The sequence below is a fragment of the Dermacentor albipictus genome, chromosome 1, assembly GCF_038994185.2.
Source record: "Dermacentor albipictus isolate Rhodes 1998 colony chromosome 1, USDA_Dalb.pri_finalv2, whole genome shotgun sequence".
NCBI lineage: Eukaryota > Metazoa > Arthropoda > Arachnida > Ixodida > Ixodidae > Dermacentor > Dermacentor albipictus.
Genome location: NC_091821.1, coordinates 402567178 through 402591234, shown reverse-complemented (window position 1 = coordinate 402591234; position 24057 = coordinate 402567178). Strand labels below are relative to the sequence as shown.

The 24057-nt window shown below is 45.0% G+C and overlaps 1 protein-coding gene across 1 annotated transcript in view; it reads right to left on the bottom strand.

Annotated features, from left to right (window-relative positions):
- Positions 1-2516: 2516 nt before the first annotated feature.
- Positions 2517-24057, bottom strand: part of LOC135903601 (uncharacterized) — a 193898-nt gene continuing 172357 nt past the window's right edge. Inside the window, exons 4-7 of the mRNA XM_070532121.1 lie at positions 13594-13632; positions 9179-9338; positions 5720-5818; positions 2517-3556 (exon numbers count right to left, since the gene is read on the bottom strand). Coding sequence (XP_070388222.1) covers positions 3274-3556; positions 5720-5818; positions 9179-9338; positions 13594-13612 — 561 coding nt within the window. The 5' untranslated portion in view covers positions 13613-13632 and the 3' untranslated portion in view covers positions 2517-3273. The remainder of the gene's footprint in view (positions 3557-5719; positions 5819-9178; positions 9339-13593; positions 13633-24057) is intronic.

Sequence of the window (24057 nt, the reverse complement as noted above, 5' to 3'; positions counted from 1 at the left end):
GCTTATAGCCTAATCCAGGAAGAAATAAATAAGAGCGAAGAAAACAAAATTTTGTCCTTTCTTTCCGCATGAAGTTTACAGAAATGAAATCAAACGCTTATTTCTGGGCGGCAGTTCTAGGCACAAAAACTAATTTATTTACATTTTATTTACATTACCCCTAAGGGCCCTCACACGAGGGTATTACATAGGGGCAGGTACAAACATGAAATATACACAAGAAATAAAACTACATAAAATAAACATACACACAAGGAACATAATCTAAATAGATATGAACAAGGGGTATATGCACTTAGTCATTAAAACACAAGAACATTTTACATATGTTATGTGCATATAAGCATAAGTAATATCTAATCTGCTACCACTGACCATTTTCTTGCAACAAAGTTTGGAAAGATGGCAAGTTAACTTCAGTAGCTATGCGTGATGGTAGGTTATTCCATTCTATTATTGTGCGAGGAATAAATGATTTTGCGTAGAGCGACGAGCGCTCTACGCAAAATCAATGTGTGAAATGATGCCCCTTTCTCCGAGTTCTGAAATATCTCTCTGTTAGGCCAAATTATATTCTTGTTTCGGTACTCTAACGCTGCGACTGCATTATTTTTAGCATTGGCAGATAAGTTGAACAAGGTCATAGGTCATCATATTATCAGCTTTAGCTGCAACTGCATGAAGTTATGTCAACATTAGTCTTAAAGAACCTCATAGAAACGGCGTCAAAATTAAATGTACTGAATACTTGCATGCACTTTTCATAGTGTACTTATAATTAGCTAATAATCGACACTAATGGCATATTGAACGTTCTGCTCGAATACCGTAATAAAGAAATTTCAATTCACAAACAATATTCGAGACCTTATTGGAGTTGTTTTCTAAACTTATTTTGATGATTTCTTGCTTGTACAAGCAACCTTGACGCATTTGGTGAAAGCTGTGAATTTTAGCTATAAAAGACATTCTTTTAACATAGAAGCAACGTGCATTCTGTAAAGTGGGGCTATTAAAACACCTTCAGCATTTCGATAATTTTTTACCGGTGGTCTCTGATTTTGGCCAGCCTGTTATTTATTACCTTCTGCTTATTCTAAAGTAAGTAGTTTGGCATTGCGATGGGAAATTCATACGTATCGCGAAACGTAGCGTCAAGGCAACGGGCATGTAGGGTCACATAGGGGTACTGAGACCATGGCGCAGTCTTTTTAAAAACTCCGTCTCAATACATATGGGCACGCGTTAATTTTGCACTCTTGTGCCCACGTGATAACTGCATTGTTTTTTTCCACGCGCTGTGCATTGTGTTTGTATGTATGAGGAATTGCTGGCGTTCATGATGAAACATCTGACAGGAACGAAAGAATACAAGTCCAATGCCATCACGGAACATTCGTTGCCTTGCTTTATTTTACAATAACAATACATAGTGTGATTTACTACCGGCCAGGCAACTACACAAAAATAGGCAAAATGCATGATGCGTTGGTGTAACATTGCCCTTATAGTAAGCGAATAAACGAATGAAATAATTATTAGAATGTAAAAAAACAACACTGAACACTAACTAAAAAAATAAAAATAAGAGTAGACAGCAGAAAACGCGTGTGTATTATTTTCGCGCTTGTTCGTACCTGGAGTACTCGTACAAAAATGAAGCAGACGATTGCTGATATTTGTCACATTACGTAGAAAGTCCAAGAAGGCGTACGAAAACAATTTTTTTCGCAAGCTTACAAAAGAACCTTGAAGAATATGTCCCGAAATGCTGTGGGATTACACAACACTTCCGAAATTGAGTTTTTTAAACAGTGTGGTATACCATAGGTAAATACATGCCCAAAAACACTCTAGCAACAGTAAAAAACAACGTGTCACACTATTTAAGAAAAAAGTGCAAGTGTATTATGAACAATGCGAAGTGCACCTCAATCACATCTTCCACAAAAAGAAGTCATGGTGTGTGTTTTTATTGAAGCCACACGTGTTTTCATCTATTCTGGCTTCCACACAACAGCTTCGGGGATCAGGGTGGAATTTCTTCAATGCGTGTCGTACGCATCGTTCACATAAAAGTTGCTGTTCTGGTATGTTATTCTATGCTACTGCATAGAAGAGATGGTGATAAAAGGAATTCAGTCGTTGTCTACCCCTCGAAGTTGCAGCGTGAATTGCGTTCGCTGAGCACCGGTGAATTTCTTGCAACAGGGTTTTAAAATTAAAGTCACATTTGCCATATTGAAGGGTAAGAGTAAAGCGGCCGCAGCACAGTCCTTACATGTTGATGAGCGCGGCGAATATTGAGCTCACACTGTTGACTGCGGCGCAGAGGAATGCATCGGGCTCACTTCGGCGGTTTTCACCGCGAACCAGCTGCTGCACTCGCGTAAATAAACTGCTTCTGCCACGACAAGATCTTGGTCAGAGATATTGGTCACGTAAAACGGCACCAACCACCAGTTATCCCTTACCCACCCCCCTCCCACCCACACCCTCTCTGGGGGCGAGGCCCTCTTGTTTACACTTCTGTGCATCTGCGTTTGGAGTCACGCTAAAGCTCACTCTTAACCGAAGTGGCCGTTTGCGCATCGGAGCCATCGACGCATCAAAATCTTAACAAATTCAAACATCATCGTCCTCCCTGCTCCGAGTTCGGGAGCGCAAGATAAACACCGGAATGCCTGAGGTAATCGCACAAATCCACGTGCGACGCAGCAGTGCCACCGGTTGCGCTCCTAGGGTGACAAAGCTTTCAAAATCGAAGATAGAAAAGAAGTTCGAGCAGTCGGGCGAAGTCTTTCGAGAGAGGGTAGTTCTTTTCACCTCCTGTTGAGAGATCGCACTAGTTATTGGGTCTCGTACGTAACGGGGCGCTGGAGTAATCGTGTATGGTGTACACTGCGCAGCCTTGAAGCTCTAGCCTTGTGATATTTGCAGCGGTGGCGAGAGATAGTGAGAGAGAGAGCAGGGACAGGAAAGGCAGGGAGGTCAACCAGACAAGCACCCGGTTGGCTACCCTACACTGGGCGTTGCGGAAAGGGAATACAAACAGGAAAAAAGGTAGAGAGTAAACACAGTGTGTGTGGGAGGATGCACAGGGACCCTATAAATAAGCGGTATCTCTAGCCGGTGCACTTGAAGTAGTATGCTAGTGCACGAATCGCTTTTCGTGCCAGTGATGGATGTGGCCACGGTACGAGTATCTTTGACTCGGAAAACGTTCTTGAGTCCAGTCGGCTTAAAGTTGTTCGCAGAGAGAGGCGTTGTACGTCATAGCAAGGGCACGTACACAATAGGGGCTCGATGGTTTCTTCTCCATTCACAGGAGTCACAAACCGGGCTCTCGGCCATTCCTATACGATAGGAGTAGGCGTTCGTGAACGTCACTCCCAGGCACCACAGGGGAGATGAAGGCTTCGCCGCCGGTGTGTAAGATGATGGTATGCACACTTGATCAGCGCTAATCACTCTTGAAAAGGTCACTTGAGGTCTATCGGCTGGTGGGGTGGCTAAGTGACGGTCGGGGATCCTTGACCGATGGCGAATGTGCGCTCTGAGAGAGTGGCGAGAATGCAGTGCATAATTTTGCGTGGTAAAAAACTCTGTAATATTTCACTCTCTCCGAATGTATGGAATATGACGCGTCTTCTAAATGTCAACCGTAGAGATTTGTTTGTTCAGCATAATACTCATACGGTATGATTTCAGCTTGAATGAGGGTGAACTGCCGCAGTGTTTGGGCTCTTTTGTTTGCAAAAGTAAGCAAAAGCTTGGTGCCCACTTTAAGAATGTTTTTTTTTATCTACGCCGCAACAGCTCACTAATATAAAAATTACTAATTAGGTTTTTAGCTAGTAATATGGTGGCACGTATTAGGATTTACGAGTTGTAGCCAGTGAGCTTCCAAGGCGTATCCACTTCGAACGAGTTTTCAAGATGACAGCAGTTTTAAAATTTTCTCGAAGCTTGTGGCCTAATACATATATGAGCCCTCCGTGTGTATCTGTGCTTCAATGCATAAAACCCCGTTTTGTTTTTTTAAAGAAATAAGCAAAATGACGGTGCATTTTTACAGCAAGTTTAGCGGCACATGTCTCGAAAACAATGCCACCCTCACAATTGGTTGGAAGCAGATACACCTTGCAAGTTCACTGACTAAAATTTCGTAAACTGCTATACGTACCGGAATATGATTAGTTGAACACCTAAAAGTAAACACACACACACACACAGAATTATCATCATCCTCAACATCATCAGCCTTGCTACGCCCGCTGCAGGGCAAAGGCTTCTTCTTCTCCAACTACCTTCTCCTACCTTCTACCTCCTATCTATCTCCTATCTATCTATCTATCTATCTATCTATCTATCTATCTATCTATCTATCTATCTATCTATCTATCTATCTATCTATCTATCTATCTATCTATCTATCTATCTATCTATCTATCTATCTATCTATCTATCTATCTATCTATCTATCTATCTATCTATCTATCTATCTATCTCTATCTCCTATCTTCTACCTCCTACCTTCTACCTCTCTTCTACCTTCTCCAACTACTTCTCCAACTACCCATTATATTATATTATATATATATATATATATATATATATATATATATATATATATATATATATATATATGTATATAGTGAGAAGGAAAGGATTGTAATTTATAGTCATGCGTTGGATGTGAAGGAGGTCGAAATTCCGGTAGCAAATTAAGATATATATATTTATATAAGTATATATGAATGAGAAGAAAGGGAGCCAACCGAGGGGCCAATTTTTATTAGTCATATCACAAGAAGCCCACAAACACTGACACCAAGTACAACATAGGGGAAATTACTTGTACTTAATAAATGGAATAAAGAAACGATAAATTAATGGAAATGAAAGTGGATGAAAAAACAACCTGCCGCAGGCGGGGAACGATCTAACAACCGTTTATTACGTAACGAGGGTCTCGAATCAGGCAACATTGATGCCTCCAGGTAGCATGTGTGGGTTTATTGAACGGTCGCGTTTCCCCTGAAACAGTTTACGTTCTCATGAAGCCTGCGGCACAAGGGATGTTCTACATCCACCGCCAAGGTCTGTCAGTGGTGGCGCTGTCTAATACTCCCAGGGTTCTACTAGGAAACAAGTCCCCAATAAAGTGGATGGGGAAACGGCGCCATGGTAGCTCAATTGGTAAAGCAGCGCACGCGAAATGCGAAGGTTGTGGTACCATTCCCCACCTGCGGCAAGTAAAATTTTCATCCACTTTCATGTCCATTAATGTATCGTTTCTTTATTCCATTCATTAAGCACAAGTAATTTCCCCTATGTTGTACTTGGTGTCAGTGTTTGGAGGCTTCTTGTGATGTGACTAATAAAAATTGGCCCCTCGGTTGGCTCCCTTTCTTCTCATTCATATATACTTATATAAATATATATATCTTAATTTGCTACCGGAATTTCGACCTCCTTCACATCCAACAGAAAGCGTGGGGGCTCTAGCTAACGCATGACTATAAATTACGATCTTTCCTTCTCGCGTTCGCATGAATTCCAGCTGTAATTATTCGCAAGCCTCAACTGCACATCAAGCAACCTCAAAATTTTAAAGATGTAATTGGCCCATTACTATGGCTATCAATGTGTCGTCAGCAGCAGCACGACGTATAACAATTTAGACACTCTGATTGCTGGTACGAAGATTGCTTACCGTTGTATTTGGCACCAATTGCAGATTCTTTGTTTGTAAATCCAAAGTGTCTTCATTATCTTCTTTCGTTTTGTCAGTGGAGTACTTCTTCGAAAGACACTGACAGTATCAAAGCAATACCCAGTATCACCGTAAGCAATAGCCAGCTAGCTGCATAAGCAAAGGTGCAGAAGAAGCAAAAGAAAGCGCCTGAGAAACACTGGTGCCGGAAACTCACTCGACAAGTTTGTTTTTTCTCAAATATGAGTTCCCTTGGAATGGTAGTATTTTATTGTACGACAGATGAAACAAGCAAACAGAGAATATTTCTTGGGTTTTACGTGCCGAAACAACAGTCTGAATAAGATGCACGCGCCCATAACGGGGTTTCAGATCAATTTCTGCAAGCTTAGGTTTCTTTTTTTTTTCAACATGCACATGAAGATATGAATGCGCCCACCAAAATGCGGCCTCCGTAACTGGGATTGTACGCGCAACATCGAGATGAGCAGCACTAAGCTGTCATAGCGTGTACGAAACTGCAGATAAAGCGTGTTTCTTAGTAACAAGATGCACACTAATTACCAGAAAAGCGATGATGCGAGCTGAAATAATATTTTTAAGAACTGTAGCTGATAGGTGACACACTAAATTTATGAAAAACAGCAGCATACGTGGGGCCGGTGCTGAAACCAGGAAAAGATCCTATAGCCATGGACTGATAACTGTGGTGCCACTGACCTGTGCAGCGAAGCTGCTGGAGATGATGGTATCTAAAAGACTCAATTGCTACATTCAAGAGGGCTGGAAACTCGCATCATGGGTGGCTGGGATGCAGCAGGGCCTGTGCCCTCAAGATAACGTGTAGATCCTGCTAAGCCATAAAGAACACGAGAATGCGAATGATTTTGAAGAAATTTCTTCTTTTCATTGATATCTCGGAGGCATACGATTGTGTGTCTCAAACAGCCGTCATCACCCGGTTACAAGCGATAGGCGTGTACGGTTGACTTTCGCGCTTCATACACGCAATTCTGAATGATCGCCGCATAAGAGTTCTTGTTGGGGCTGATATGAGTGACGGAGCACATTTTACGTGGTGTACAACAGGGAAGTGTACTATTTTCCGCTTGCCACTTTTACGTCACCAGGGCTCGTCTCCGACACGCATCATGTCGGTGAACTACAACGGCGGTGTCAACTATGAGAATGACCGCTGCATGTGGGTCATTGGCTACCTGCACCGTCGTTTCACCTGAATAGTCCAAGGAGGAGTAAGTGCTCTTCAGGCCCACTTGTGAACGCTTGACCTGCCCCTATCAGCGCAGAAATCGTCGTTCATGTTATTTCCCGGCATGAAGTGAAAAACTCCAAGCTTGAAGTTGAGCTTAGGTGGCTGCGATGTTCACTGCTCACCAGGAATCTATTCCGAAATATTACTCGGGACTACAGGTTACTTTGGCGCCGCGCTGTTGAAACGCTGTGGCGTCGTCTTCCCATAGGCTCTATGGGCTTCTTCACGTCGCTGGTATTTGCTCGTTAATCCACGTGACGTTCATGATACGGCTACATTCAGTGTTGGTTACTACTAGGATACTACCTTAGCAGCCTTTATTCTCACCATCAGACAGCCAGTACTAGTGCCTAGAAGTAATAAAAAAACGCCTTCGACTATGTTTAGGAGCTCCTCAACCAGCTTCGGACAAAACAATGCACTACGAAGCTGACTCATTGCCCGTTCGGCTTCACGTGACTCAGGCTCTCTTGACTTTTTGCAACGACTAACTGAATTTTCTACCTGCAAGACTTTTCTACGACGTATAGATACCAGGACATTTTCAGGCTTTTGTGTAACGTTGAACACGCTTCGAGCCCTTGCATTGTCTTGCTTGAGACAGAAAGGAAAGATAGACCCGTCCTGAACATTTGAACACCTTGCTTGCATCGTAAACATACTGAGACGGCATTCAAAGTTACGCTATTTGATCTAGAGATGTAAAGTTCGACATACGGCACTTCCCCGCGAATTACCGGAATAACCTCCAATTATACAAATGAGTCCCTCAAGGCGGACGCACACCGCTGCGTTTCGTATACCAAATTTAGATCTACATGGCCTGGCTGGCTGGGCCTACTTGTCTCATCAACGCTTGAAAGGATGTAGCAGTAAGTTCTGCCCCGCGTAAACCAAAAATATTACTTGCCCAAGATGTCGTGATCCTTACAGACCCGAAGTATGCTTTGCAAAAACTTTGTCGCGGTTTGCTATCCAGTGATTTCCCACGCAGGTCACTATCACAGATTTCTGCAACAACATTTGTTACAGACATCAAGAGCACATGCTTTACAGTTAAGTTTCAGTGGATCTCCTCTAACACTGAAATATCTGGAAACAAAGGAGCTGGTGTTTTTCGTATGCGCAGCACTATCCCGTCCCCTTCAAGTCAAAGTACCAAAAAGCAGTCAACCCATGAAATTGGACATCCGTGCTTACTTTCGTGAGCTTTGCATTCCACCACATTCGCCCTAGGTAACCAAGCAGTTTAGTTTAGCGAAAGCCGCTCCATAACATAGAATAAGGACGTGGTCTGCGTACCCCTACAGGGTTATTCGATCATGATGAAACGTCCCAATTTCTCGATCTATACTGCGTTAAATAAGACGGGGAACACTGAACACTCGCTCTGGTCACACCTAAAGTTCCATAGTGGAAGGTACGCCCTCTTGAGAACCTACAGAAGACAGGTCTTTCATCTGCGTGGCTGCATCACCTTGTGTTTCCAAAACTACCCACTACAGCCCTCAAGGAAGCTTCACGCCTTCTCATATTTCTAAGGCCGAGTGATCTGTTCGTTAGGTGGTAAATACACGACTGGCACTGCAAGAGACGCTCAGGTGGAGAAGTTGCCAGTCTCTATCACCAGGAGAAGCCCGTCTGCAGCTACAACCCACCATCACCATCACCGCCACCACCAAGCACTCGTTTCTATTCGGCGGCATCTTGCCTTGTCTCACGCCCGCTCAGTGGTACCTCGTTAACAGCCGCAGTAATGATCGCTTATCTGTGTACGATAGCTGAAACGAATGGATAGAATACGGATATATAAAACAGAAAGAGAGTGCCCATCCACATTGCGATACCGCCTAAGGCCATACTGCCCTCAGTTGTTTGAGGCAGCCCCAGCTGTGCTACAAGCAGACGCATATATTTATTGGATACTTTCAGCGAGCGATGAGCCAGCGCTCATATTTGGCCAATGATGGCTTTGCTCTTAGCCGCACGTGCAGGTAAAAATGCCAACAAAGGTCTGCACGGAAACCAAAGTTACAACAAAAGAAAAACGGGGCAAACTTCGTCTGCTGCCGTGAGCACGGACCATCGCAGACGGCAAGAAACACAAACGCTTCCGGTGAGAATATCCGGCAAGCAGCCGATCAACGCCGGAAGCATACTAGGTATAACAAAGTGGTAGTACGCACAGCTGTCTCCTCCCAACGGCGTTGCACCCTTCCTTCCTTTCTTGCGAGTATGAGATGCCGTAGGCGGGGCGGGTCAGTCGTCCTTGGAGAACGGAGTGATGCAGGGTCTTAGTGCAGCATGGGAGGAGAAGCAACGATCGTGGAATAACAACTGATGACTCTGCGCAGAATGAGTAAAAAATAATAGAGTGCTTTGGCTGCGGATTTGTTCGTGGTACGTGTACGGGACGCCCGCCAGCTTCAAGTGAATGTGTGAACCATTGGGGAGCGTTGCTATGTCTCTGCAGTTGCTTAATTCAAGGGAAGCACACTGCTGATTTCTGATAGTGCGAATCCATATCAAATCGGGCCACTCGGTGTCCTTTCGTCTCGTTTATTATATATATTATATATATACGTGCATGTGTGCGTGTGCATGTGCACGTGCGTGTGCGTGCGTGTGCGTGTGCATGCGTGTGCGTGCGTGTGCGTGTGCGTGTGCGCGTGCGTGTTTGTGAACGAGAAGAAAGGTAAGAGAAAGGAAAGGGGGTTAACCGAGCGACCCGATATTTATTAATCAAAGCATAAGAACCAACAAAGACACCATGGACAACACAGGTTATATAGGTGCTTACTTATTGAATTGAAGAAATTATAAGTTAATGCAAATGAACGTGGATTAAAAACAACTTGTCGCAGGGTTAGTTATAGTAATAACACATAAACATCCCAGATAGTGGATGGGAGAACGGCGCCGCGGTAGCTCAATCGGTAGAGCATCGCACGCGTAGTGCGAAGACGTGAGATCATTCTCAACCTGCGGCAAGTAGTTTTTGCATTCACTTTCATTTCCACTAATTTATCATTTGTTTAAATTCATTATTCAGTAAAAGTAAGTGCTCCTTTGTTGTCCCTGGTGTCTTTAAATGCGGGTTTCTTAAGCTACATATATATATATATATATATATATATATATATATATATATATATATATATATATATATATATATATATATATATATATATATATATATATATATATATATATACACACACAATGACTCAAGGCAGAAGAAAATAAATAGGAACGAAATGCCAATAGAAGTTTAGCCAACCACAGCTTGTCATGTAATATGGTAGTCTTCCCAGGTAGACTACAAAGTTCAAATTAGTAAAAAGAAAAGACGTGGCGCTAATGAACGGCAGATGTATTTTGTATATTCTCATCAACAGTGTCATAGAAGCATCGTTTTAAAAAGCTGAGCGGATGGCAAATGTTAAGTCAAGAGATTTTTATGCTTCTTTAGTGTCTTGGAACATGACATGAAGCACGTCTGTGGAAATAAAGGATGGCATCTTTGTCATTACCACTGAGCGAGGTTTAGTGAAGGCTTCCAGCGTTTGATTTCGTTGGGGTAGGCGCTAATTTATCAAAGTGAAAGTGTCACTCGCCACTGTACACTTGGCTTGGTCCTCTAAGAGGCTAAAATCAAACAAGTCTGATGAGCGTTTTTACTCGAAACATGCCGATAATGTCGCGGCAACGACGGAATACTAATATGCGGATAATAAGCATAATCGTGCCGTATAGTTCATCTTGAAGATTAAAATAAAAAGCTTGATGCAATGCTGAAGCATATGTTTGTAAAGAAAAGGCTCGTTCAAGCCAACGAAGTGTGTCAGAAGAATGAGGCACTGATTCGTACAAAATCTTTCTTTCGTTAAACCGAGTTGTGTGACCCAATTTCCCTCACGACCTTGCACTACGTACACTTCTTAACTATCAAGCGCAGTACGCTCATGCCTAACGTATTGCGGGCGTTAATCTCTGCCGATGTAGCAATATTTGTTTCGCCGTACCGCACCAGCGCGCTAGTTTTATGACACATTTCTTGCCACCGTTGCTTCTGCAGCTGGTGCTTACACGGATTGAGTATAAGTAGTTGGGAATTCAAATAATCGATGTAAGGCTCGAGCTCTTCGTTTTTATGCCAAAACATGGCAGTCTGTGCAGGCGAAGTGCATGCAAGCCTCCGAAGAAATGTCAGTTGTTTCAGCGACATAAATGCAGTCTCGCTCAATGTCTCACAGGTCCGACCAAAAGAAATGGGAGTGGGAGGAAAGGCAACCACTGAGAATGGAGTCTCGCGACGAAATCAAGACGAGTCATCAGGAGTCACGAGCCAAGAGAGGACTCACCCGATTCTCCTTCGGGCTCCCAAAAGCAGAAGAGTCGCTAATGGAGCCCTCCCTTCCTAAATCAATAATGCCTGTTGCGGAAACTGGAGCTAGAGCATCGGTCAGCAATACGGCTCTGGCTTGGCGTTCGCCGAACCTCACAAGTGGCCGCCACTTTGGCTGAGGCAGGTGCCTGGCCCCTGTCATTACTCTTCCTACAACAGGGGCTACGACACATTGATCACCTACACCATGCCGCAGATGGTCAAGCACTCCTGACCCGCCTACGCTCCCGGCCAGCATCACACATGGGACGGCTGTGTGGCCTTTATAAGGGGGTCATAGGGGACACGCCTGCAAATGCTGTACAGCCTCGCCCACCACATCGACCACCAATCCCTATCTCGACGGAGCTGCCAGGTGTCTCGAAGAACCGTTCCCCAACATGTGCCCTACAGCAGACGGCAGCCTCTCTTCTTCAAGAGAGACTTGGGGACCACCTTCACATCTTCGTCGATGGATCCGTGATACCGGAGACTGGCTCATCCACAGCAGCCTGCGTTGCATGGGCCCTACGAAAGAGCAAGCTGTGCCGTCTCCCGGGGCACGCAAGTTCTACCGCAGCAGAGTTAGCAGGACTCCACCTTGCTGTGGACCTACTTGCAGAGCAGCTACCAGCGACCCCGGCAGCCATCATCTGCGACTCCGAGGTGGCGATGTTCGGCCTGCAGAACCCTGACAGGGCTAGCCTTGGGGTAGCGCTACTCTCCTCAAGACTGACGGCCCTTCAGGACGCAGGATGCTCAGTGTCTCTGCATTGGCTACCGGCACCCGTGGGGATCCCGGGCAATGAAAACGCGGACACTCTGGCAAAAAGTGCCCACCACTCAAGCGTCCCCCTCAGCCCTGCTGTAACGGCCGCAGTCTTCTCGAGCCACTATCTGCGCCGGCACATCACCGCCTGCCACCCGGACAAACGGGTATCCCTGGGCCGGCCTCCACGGCCTCTTCCACAGCACGGCCTCCTACGAAGCGATGCCTCGTTGCTGCTCTGGCTGCGAGTTGGCTGCTACTGGACGGCAGCCCGCGGTACCGCCTTGGGAAAGACACCTCACCAGCCTGTGCCTCCTGTGGTGAACCAGAAACTCTGGAACACCTCCTGATGGCCTGCCCTCCTCACCTGCAGCATCGCGGTCGACTTCTGCAAAAGTTCCATCGCCTGGGACTCCCATGTTCACGACAGGAAGATATCCTCTACCTTTGTCGTAATCAGCTACCAGCCCTCCTAAGTGTCGTCGAGTACCTCGACTCGTCGGGGCTCTCGGCGAGACTATAGGACATTTCTACAAAGACGGATGGCCTAACGGCCATCCCACCACCTCGGGCTTCCTGATCGGCCACTACTTCGATTCCATCTCTACGACCCTCTACCTTTCTCCCTCCTACCCTCTCTCTCATTTATCCCCATCCCCTCCACCCTGCTGGCACTGAGCCGTGCTCCCGCATGGGTTGCAGAAAATAGCGCTAGCCTTTTCTCCTTCCCCTCAAGAACCACTGCTCTAGGCCACCAGCATGACGGGGCTTTGGCGCGACAGAAAGTTTGGCCGCCGAGCGCTCTTTCTACGACGCCGCCGAGAAAGGCATGTAGGCCTAAGTTGAGGCTACCACAATGTGAAGCTTGCGAATGCGGAAATACTTCGCCACTTGCTCTTGGCCGTCTGTTTCTTTCTCGCCGGTAGTGCAAGACAAGATGATAAAAAAATGCAGGTGAAATATTCGATGAAATAATCATATAGAATATTTTAAGCAAGATACAATCGGAAACCATCTGGTATAATACCGAGATATCGCCTAAGCCCTTGTGCATATCCTATTTCAAGGCAATTACGCACCGAATGCGTGAACTAAAAAGGCGCAATGGAGTAACGGGGGAAGGCATGTGCAATTTCTGACAAAATTGATTCAGTGATTACTGCGAGGTAATTTCACTGCCACTCTTTAATCTGGATGCTTACAGTGCAATGCTCAACATGAAAAAGAGACAAAGAAGAGAAAAACAAGTCGCATCATTTTCTGCGATGTTGTTAGTCGACAGTAGCAATATAAAAACATGCTTGGTCTTGGAATTGAGTCGCAGCAGAAATTGAGAACTAGTAACCCGTCGTGTACTGCAGCAACTTAATTCTGGACACAAGCTATCGACAAATTATGCACATTGTAGTAAGGTTGATCTTATTTAATACTTTCTTGTGACTTACTTGTAGGTCCAAATAGCATCAGGTTTGAACTCTGAATACCTGCGGAACAATATAGCGTAATTTTACGAAGGAAGGCACAATATTGTTATGGTGAGAAAAGAGCACCATGTCGATGACTGAGAAGACGACGAAGTGGCAATAGCCTCTCGAGATTCTCAGCTGCTGTTTACGGATCTCTTGTTAACACATCGTGTAAATATAGTTGTATACCCGTGACAAAATTGCAAACGAACTATAACATAAAACTGGATTTAGAAGCGAATATACAGAATGGTTCTATATATAGGGTGCTTTTTCTTTAGCTGTGCGAAATTTTTTAAAGATTACCTGTGGCAGATAACACAATTCTAGCCCTTGATTTAAACTACACGATGAGGTGGCCACTACTACTACGAGAAATCAATATGTTCACGTGAATAATTACCAAAATTACTCTAATTAGCTTTTTAATTAGTTGGCACCGCATATTCGAATATACGAATTATAACCGCTGAGTTTGCACGGCATCTCCACTTGGAAGGAATTCTATGGACAGCACTAGTTCTGAAATAACTTTCAGTGTCTGATTAAATGCACTGGCGTTACAGTAACTTCTTTAAGAAACCGCTATTTTATGCATTGAAGCACAAAACTCGCAGGAGCACCAATGCATTTCGACTGATAGCTTTAAGCATAATATCTTGGAACTTATCGTTACAAAGGGGAGCACAGAAGCGTTGCGGAGAAACAATGTCAAACCAACTAGCCCAACAGCTTACTATTCTATCTCGGAACTCGGGCTGCCCATAGTAATCGTTCCAAGTGGGTACGCCTTGCAAACTCAGCGGCAATAATTCGTAGATATAAATATGTGGCGTAAAGTAAATACCTAAAAAGCTAATTAGTGTAGTTGCGTTAATTATTCGATTGAACGTTTTGATTTCCGGTAGAAATAATGGCCGCCTCATCTAGTGATTTAGATCAAGGGTTGCACTGCGGTATCTGCATAGGCAATCGTTAAAAAAATTGATGCAGCAAAGAAAAATAGAATACCCTGTATATAGAACCAAACATAATGGTTCTCATTATCAGGTGCGAAATGTGAGCAGCAGCAACATATATTGTTCTTAAGATGTTCAATTGAAAACTGCCGTTGTTACCTACACTCGGAGCCGCACGCTACAGACATCTACAATGGCTTATCATTACAGAAATCATGCTGCTTTAAGAGATGACACGCTAATAAAACACCTGGCTTTGTACACGGCATGCAAATAAAGGCATCGCAGTCGAATCAAAGATAACGCGGTGGCCATTTGCGCGATGTATGTACATTACTAAGAAGACTAATGTGGTCCGTTGCCATCATTCGACAGACGGGATGAGAATAAAAAAAAAAGCATCAAGCACTGGATCAAGTTTTTTGTGGTTTGTAAAGATTACTGATCTATAATATACCCCCTTGATTCTGTGAGAGGTACGCATTTTTAAGTGCTAAGGCTTTGGTCTTGGCACCGTTAGGGGCCCGAAGGCTAGTGAGGCGTTGCAGCAGTGCATTCCATTGCACCATCTGTCAATGGCCATTTCTGCAAAACTTTGGTTCCCCCAGGTGTTTTTATTGCGGTATAAATTATATGGACACTCAAGGTGCATTGCGCCTTTCGGCGTCGGCGTTGCCGTGAGGTATCGTTAAAATCCCAGGACGATAATATCGTCGCCACGCGCCATGTGCGAGTGCGAGTATGTGCGAGAAAACGCGTGCGAGGGTGAGCCGGTGACCGCGGCTCGAGCTCGTGCACGCAACGGCAGAAAGCAGGGAGGAAGCGCGTCACCTTCCGTCGCGTGTTTTGAGTGTTTCGCTTGCCACAGCGAAACACTCCCCTTCTGCGTCAACCTCGCATCTTGCAGCCACTTAGAGAGGAAAAACCAGTCAAAATAGGTAATGGTATCGCTTTGAAAGCAAACAAATCAGACCTCCTAATAACGAGGAGAGCGTTTGATTCGAAGCTGTTTAAACAACGCTGCGGGTCATCGCCCAATGCTTGCGCCGGTGGTTACGTAAGTTTGACGTAAGGAGATTGGAATAAAAATACCTTAGGACACGTTAAGACTCCTTATTACTTGTGAATGCAAAAGTATTAATGTCCAATTGAACGCAGCTGAGCGGTGCTTCGAGTTATGTACTCCTTGCGGAAAAGCGAGCTTGTTGAGACTCTTGGCCGAGGCCGGAGCACGTAGATCCGTGACGTCATGCTACCTTGCCTGACTGCCGTAGAATCTCATGGCGATGCTGTCGAGTAAGCCACAGTGAATTTGACGTCATCGCTTTCGTCCTACCGGGCTCGGCAATGGAAATTTCGGTCCAAGTAGCACCACCTCATCAAGGAAATTGTACAACCTTGCTATCTAGGAGACGCTCATTTAGCGCAGTGAGTAAGACACTGGGCTTCGGAGTGTGGGGCCATAGGTTAGTAACTCAATACCGCCAACGCTTTAACGCGATAGCGTTAAGGACCCTGTGTCGCAGAAAGTCTGATGTCGGCGTCGGCTGCGTTGTCTGTTTGAGAAAAATCGTCACGAACTACGCAGGCCCTCCGCATGACGCATAGGTTTCACTTAACTAATTGAATATTCAAAGTAGAATTCTCAAGAAAATTCGTAAGGTACGACTTCCACACAGCGTAAAGACATGAAAGCGTCGGATTTTAATTTGAATATACGAGAAAACATAATTATGTTAGGCGGAAACACAAACACGAACCTCTTTTCCAGCTGCCGTTTGAGGTCTGTCATAGACGGTGCGGCGCCCCTTGCTCGGTTCATTGCAACACCATCCAGAACGCACTCGTGTTCGCACATCCGCGACAGGGGCGGCGCCCGCCGTGAGGGGAAAGGAAAAAAATATCAAAAAGCTCGCCTTCGTTCACAGCGTTCGCCGCCAGTGTTTCCTGGAAAACAGTACGGTTAGGTAAGCCGCAGTAGCCGGGAAGCGTGAAAAGCAGTAAAAAATCTTTGAATTTTATCGCGTTCCACTCGTAAAGGCGAAAGTTAGGCGCCCTCCATGTTTTTATTTTCTTTCGCACTTATTTTCTATTTTATACATTAATTATCCATAACGTTTACCGAGGTGCAGTTTGAACGGAGGCGAGAGCTTGCGCGGACGAGGAATGCGTGAATTACACAGGCTTCCGAGAGTGAGGGTGACTGACATGGCGTCGCGGTTATGCCCTCTCCCCTTAACGCAACACCTTGTGCGCTAATGAGGCAGCAGCTGCCACCTTTCATCCGCTCTGCTTCGTCTAGGCACGCTCGTGACGTGACGTCGCAGCCAATGGACATTTAGGTGCCGCTTTTCGTTTGTCCAGATGAACGCTGGCTGTTTACGGCGAAAGCCTTCCTAGGCTCGTGGTGAAGTATGTGCCAGCAGACCTGACCACCGGAGTGTCCGCCGACGCGTCATCACGCCGTATGAAGACAGATGAAAGAATAAAAATGATTGATAGTTACAGTTCTCGAATAATAATGTTATAATAGAGATTGGTGGAGGTAGTAATGATTAGTAATGACTAGTAATGACTACTAATGACTCCGAATTGACCAATATATCTAACTACGGCTTATATTGACCACAATTGATTAGAAATGACTAGAAATATGTAGTAATGAGTAGAAATGACTAAAAGGACTACTAATGACTTGCAATGACTACTAATCACTACGAAATGATCATTATGTCTAACGACCAATTGTAACGACTACAATTGATTGCAAATGACTACAAATGCTTAGTAATAACCAGTAATGACTAATAGTCACTGAAATGACTTGTAATGACCACTGACGACTAGGATATATCCAACATGTCTAACGACGGCTTGTAATGACCACAATTCAGGCGTTGCTATCGGATTAATTGGAGCACTGCTACGTTTAGCCGTAGTCATCAAAGATGACTGGATTTGCTTTGTGAGCGAACACTGATTATTCCTGTAACTTGTGAGCAAAAAGCGGGGGCGCGTAGAAGGCCACGCTATAATAATAACAAAGGACGTAAATGCGCAAACAGTCTACGCTTTTCTGGCTTGCCTTCTGGTGGAGTCAAGGCGATAAAAGGTACGGTAGAAAGCTGGCCCTATAGACATATTGCCTCTCCTTTGCCAAAGTTATCGAAGCAGGAAAAGCAAATGAAAGAAAACCAATACCAAAAGAAGTACCGAAATGCCGTCTACTTCGTTTTCCTCCGCGCCCTTTGGAACAAAGCGTTACATGAAGGCTATAGCACTCAATGCTGTGCGTAGCGATGCATACATTATGGTATCAAACTAATAGCTTTACAGGGGTTATAGTGACGTAGCCATTTTTTCTTCATTGCATTGCGATTGTTTAAGTTTAAAGGAAGCAAGACGGCTATGCTTATGCAGGAGTTCTGCAAATGATTGACATATATGGTGACGTCTTTATGTATATTAGAGATGTTTAATGGTGACAACTTATTGGGATTGAGATCTATATTCATATTTTTCTGCGCATTGCTTAGGCAATACATGAATGTTCTGGGACAGCAAGACTTCCATAATTCAATATTTATTGCGCTCAATAGGTCTCCTGCATATGCCGTCCAAAATTTTTTAAAACATTCCCTTCGAATTATCTCTGTTGTGAGCTTTTTGGCGGTCCTTAAATTGCCACCAACGCATATCAACATTGTAAGGGCAAAAAAACGTATTCATATATAGAAGCATCTGGCCTAGTCTGATACACACCTTTTCTCGACAAACAACGTGGTGTCTCAGACTCCGATGAACTTAATCCTGTATTTTCTGGTCCTTGCCTATCATGGCAATACTCTTCCTAAGGCGGACTTGTGCAGCGACTTTTCAGAATGGGTTTTGTATTCTCACAGTGTAAATTAATTTAAATGCTTTAAATTGCATCACATCAAGTACATATATAATACAATTCAGAGCGAGATGAAAACTATAAAAGGGTGCGCAGATACCACGTACTCAATACGACCCTTCAGACAGTACAGATAGAATTTTACATATTCATTTCTTATTCATTGTGATCACGTATGGCATACATAAAACCGGCTACATTATACCTATTTTAAGCAACCCTAATATTGAAGCGGTATAAGCACTTTAACGACTTATTGGGTTCGTAACGAATGGCGACAAATGCATCGGAATCACTGTTCGATTCTGTATATAAGCGTGTGTGTAGTACAAGAAAATACTTCACTCTGTCTCTCGCTGAGTAACTGGCCTATTCACAAATATGGCCAGTTCTAAGAGAGCTTTCTTAGAACTCTTAGAAACATTACCCTCTGTGAGCAATGTGTTGCAGCTCTTTTTTTATATCAAAAGCACAAACAATTTAGTCAATGAGAGCAGGATTGCGCAGACCCCCACATAAATATTGAAGCTAAGTCTACCAAGACTCCTCAGCGAATAATATTATGGTGTAACCTCCTTTTTAAAAGAATGCCTCTAACATCCGGCAAGTCCCCATTACGACCCATCAAGCCTTTCTTACGCCGCAAAGACTACAACTGCCTCGGCGTGTCTACTGCAAGGCGACCAGCACTAGTTTTTGAAGTGTGAGTAGTGTGTTCGGGCGCTGTTAATAGCCCCTCCAAGCTCTTCTTCCTTGACAAAATAGCACTGGCTTTGAATAAATCCAATTGTACAAAGATTCTTTATGCATGAAATGTACGCCGAGAGGGCAAAAAACAATGCAGCGGTGTGGGGTGTGTGGTGAATTTCCACCTCTGAGACGTGCTATTCTTCTATTGATTGAAGTGACAGCACCTCTCAGCACCCGCGATACATATATTCTAAATGGTGGAGTTCTCGAAAGCGTGCTGCTCGGGCCGCTGCTTTGCCTCATTGCTCTTGTCTCTATTGTTCCATGGAAGCCTGTCGCATTCGCTTCAGCCGTTTCTGTGAATGCTGCACAACCTTGCCGGAAAGTCTGTAGAACCAGCCTCAGAACTGGTTCAAGTAGGTGCCTGCAGGCTCTTGCAGAAAGTGAATTTTCTCTATACAAAAGTTGCGCTGCCGAAAGGTATTTCGAGCTCCTTTGTTTCGCAGGTATTCAACACCAATATGGACAGCCCCGGTGGATACGGGGCTCGTATGAAATGACTTCGCTCGCCAAGTTGATGAGAGGGAAAGTAGTATGAAACTTGAGTGAAAACATACATGAGACTTTTGAGATGAAACTTATTTACGAGATAAAAAACTTCATGCACATTTTTCACTCAAGTACTCCAGTGACCTCCTGTGTGCGCTGCAATTGTCTTTCAATTGAACTAATTATCACGCGTTGTGTAACGCCCTATTACTTTAAACTACACATTGTAAGACTGGAACGTCGCGAGAGGAGATGCAACAAAGCATACTGAAAATATATGTAAGCGCAATGGGTATTAGCGGTATATGGGCACTTGAAGGGGACCTTTATAGCGGTGAGGGAAAAATAAGTAGCAGTATAGCCCGAAAGGCGAAGCATCAATTGCGAAAACATAATAGTAGACAGCTATACGAAGTAAGGATACTAGTTTTGTCGGCCATATAAACACGTAAATATTCGCTTAGTAACTAAATCAACATGCATCGAGTCACGCGCCCGCAGGCAAGCTTGAACACATCTCACTCGATGACCGTGGAAACTCCTTGTCAGAACACTGCAGTGAGGAAGCGTGGCAGGAGGAGCGAGCAAATCAACCTTGATGCTGCTTTTCGCTTCAACGCGAACTAAGTGCACGCGAAGATATTGCCACTCGGTGTGCCTAGATGCCTGGACTCCGTCCGCATCGTCGATCGCATTCGAGGTAGACCCGCGCGTGGCCGGGCCATATGCAGCAGCCGCCGGAGTAGTACGACCACCTCCCCGCTTCCATCGCCTCCTACCACTGCCTTGCATGCGACTAAAGACGGCGCGCACTCTCCCCCCTTTCCTTCCTTGCGTGCGCGAGGTTGAGCTGTTATGGTCGGCTCACCCTGCATTCTCTCACTCGCACACACGGAATGCGTGCGGGGGCGATGTTGTCGGGCTTGGACTTTATAGGGAACGCCATGGCGACGACAATGGCAAAATGCACCTGGAGTGTCCGCATATTCGCTATCGCATCAAAAAAAAAATATGTGGAGTGAACGGACTAAGTCATTGCCCTGATGAATCGAAATTATGTACATTTGGTGGAAGGCGAAATCGTATAAGATTGGATACCTTTCATCGCCTCCTAAAACACGCGAGTCCCAAGACCAACCTTCTGCAGTGTCTTTCACCTGAAGGCAAATCTCTCGTTCCTGGCAGACAGGCCAGTGGATGGTGCAATTCCTGTAATCTTATAGACAAATAAATGCTTTAGCCGATTCGCACTATAGGAACGCACAAGCAGCCCTTAATGTAGGCAGAGGGTGTTCGGTTTTAGTTTTTATTTGATTTAGTAATTTTTCAGTTTTTACACTTGACTATAATTCAGGCCGTTGCTGGTAAACTTGCTGGGAGGAACGCTGAAACAGTGAAAAGAAATCGGTTTAGTTTGACTTGTATCTCATTCCTTGTAATTATGGTTTCGTCCACGGCGCTATAGTATAGACGCGTTCCTTCGAGCATATGACTGCTGAAGGTTAACGAAGGAATAATTGAACGAATTTCAACGCTAACGTACCTCTTCCAACGAGTTTAGGGCAAATTTAATTGACACTTTAAAACAACTTACAGGATAGAAAGCAAATGAAGTGTAATTAGAAGTGCACTGAAGATGCGTATCAGACTTCTGCAAGGGGGAACCTCTGAAGTGAAATTTCCCAGGATCTGAAAAGCTTAAAAGAAGAGAACATCCACTGAAGCTGACATCTCTGCTTACGCAATAGCGTGTTTATGCTTTCGGAGCCTGCCTTTTTCACTCGTGAGAAGTAATATGTTTCTATATCGTTGTAAACCAGTGTTGTCAGGAGGAGGTTGATGGAGTGAGACAGCGGCTCTTTGCAGTGTATAGCTTCAGGCTAATGGTTTTCCATAAACTTTTCCCAAAGAACCAACTCGAACATGTGCTCTTGCTGGGCACGTTAGTATAATTTTCTTTCGATATCTTACGCCAAGCAAAACACCACTCTACGCAGCATGTCAACTGGCGGCAGCCGGAGAGAGCTTTTCTGTCGTCAGAGTTTTAGAATCTGATCGATTACTTTAGTTGCGTAAAAGTATTCCTTCTTTAAAATGCGTGGTTGTTAGCACTGGTTACTCGAGTGCAAAATTCAGTTAGGAAAGTTGTCGCAGCATGGTGCAGTCGGCATTGACACTTTTGACAAATATTGGAAGTATTGTTAACGTGAATTGATGCATCACAACTGGCCCCTGTGTACTACGCGGCTCTTCAATGAAACTTCACCCAACGCAACTGCATCGATTGAATTGAATTCCGGGGTTTTGTGTGCCAAAACCACGGTTTGATTATGAGCCACGCCGTAGTGAGGTGCTCCGTATTAGTTTTGACCACTTGAGGATCTTTAATGTGCCACCAATTCACGGCACACGGATGTCTTTGTATTTCGCCCCCATCTAAATGCAGCCGCCGTAGTTGGTATTCGATCCCGCGACCTCGTGCTTAGCGGCTATGGCATTGCGCTGCTAAGCAAGACAGCGGGTAACCGCATGGATAAAGTTAGATATCATTTTTGCTGCGGTTTAAGTAATTTTACTGGCGGACGCGTAGCTTTTCAGATTGAAATTTGATTATTTGCATTATGTTACAGAGGGAGTGCGTACGTAGAACACACAATAACAGGGTATTTATTCCGTACGAAAGAAGGTACATGTAATATGCCGTGGTATATATGCATCGTCGCCGGCGCCAATCGGCATGTTCATACATTAAACGACAAGTGAAAAGGACAAGGTCAATTGAATGGTTTGGCCAGCTAAAATCACAATCTGATTGTAAAGCAAGCCGAAGTGGGGAACTCCAGTTCAATTTGGCCACTATTTTGGCACCCATTGAAACATGGCCGCCGCGGCCGGCAACAAATCCACGCCGTGGGGATCAACATCGCAACGCCATATCGCAACGCCAACAGCGGCGGATGACAGGTTATGGCACTAATAGGCCGATGCAAGGACAACGCATACGCAAGCCACGCGTTGGTTTTGGCGCCCTGAATAAATACTGGCATATTGACTAAATTGACAAGCTTGACGTCACGCGTGCACGAGCAAACATGAACACACCTCGCTCGATGACCGCGGAAACTCGCTGCGAAACGCTGCAGTGAGGAAACGCGGCAGCAGCAACGAGTGAACTGACCTTCGCGCAGCCACTCGCATCAACGCGAACTATGCAGCGAGGACTCTGTGCCCGTCGCAGATGGCTCTCGAGACACAGCGTCCCGCCGGGCGCGCGCGGCCGCCCGGGCCGCTCGGTGTAGAACGCGGCCCACCTCCTTACCCGCCACCCGAACGAAGCCTTGCGCGCGACAGAAGGCGGCGCGCTTGCGCCCGCTTTTCGCCGTTGCGCGCGAGAGGTTCCGCCGCGATCGCCGACTCACCCTCCCACGTATTCACTCGCACATACAGGGTACGGCGTGCGCAGACGATTTTATCGCCCTTGGACTTTACACGGAACCTCACGGCGACGCCTGGGGCAGAAATTCGCCTGGAGCGACCTTATAATTGCTATCGCAATAAAAACCCAGAAAGGAGTCCTGGTGGTTGCAGCTGCGACGACTGAATACTGAACAGCCTCACCGGCTTAAACAAACACGGAAAAAAAGTGGGGGCGTGTAAGTTTCCGGAAGAAGAAAAGTAAACAGGGACCATTTTCTATATTTTCAGCACTCAAAATCGCAACTAACACGGAAGTTCACTAGGACTATTTCGCCTTCCCTGCAATGTCTACAATGAGTGCATGTCCACTAGAGGGCACCAGCTCTTCAGAGCTGCTTTGCCTGGGAGAAGATTTGCACGGAATGCTGTGTTTGTTGTGCCAGAAGTAAAGGACACAGAACACAAAATAGAGTATCTTGTTGATTATGCGAGTTTATGACATACGCTGAACGGATATACTCGAGCTTGAACTGAACCGATCGCACAAGCGTTCACATTTTGTAAAATCATTAACAGCAGTATTGCTACGCCGCAAGTCAGTTTAACGTCGCAAGTCCAGCTTTCAGAGAAACCAAGTGTCTTTTTTTTAACTTCTTGCTACAGTCGGGGCGAGGACATTGTTGCTTTTCGCAATTGATATCGATGAATCCACATGGCTTACAAAACGCTTGCATGTTATCTTGTACGCACGACCAAAATTTATGGAAAGTGAAACCGCGCACTTCCACACGAGCGCAGTCAGGCTTGTGCGAATTAGCATGTCGTGTGTATGCTGGCAGCGTTGAGAAACAATAGCCTGAGAAGGTCGCGCGCAGTGCGTGTCGAACTGCGCGTCTCATCATTCCTGTTGCAATGTTGTCGACGTCTTGA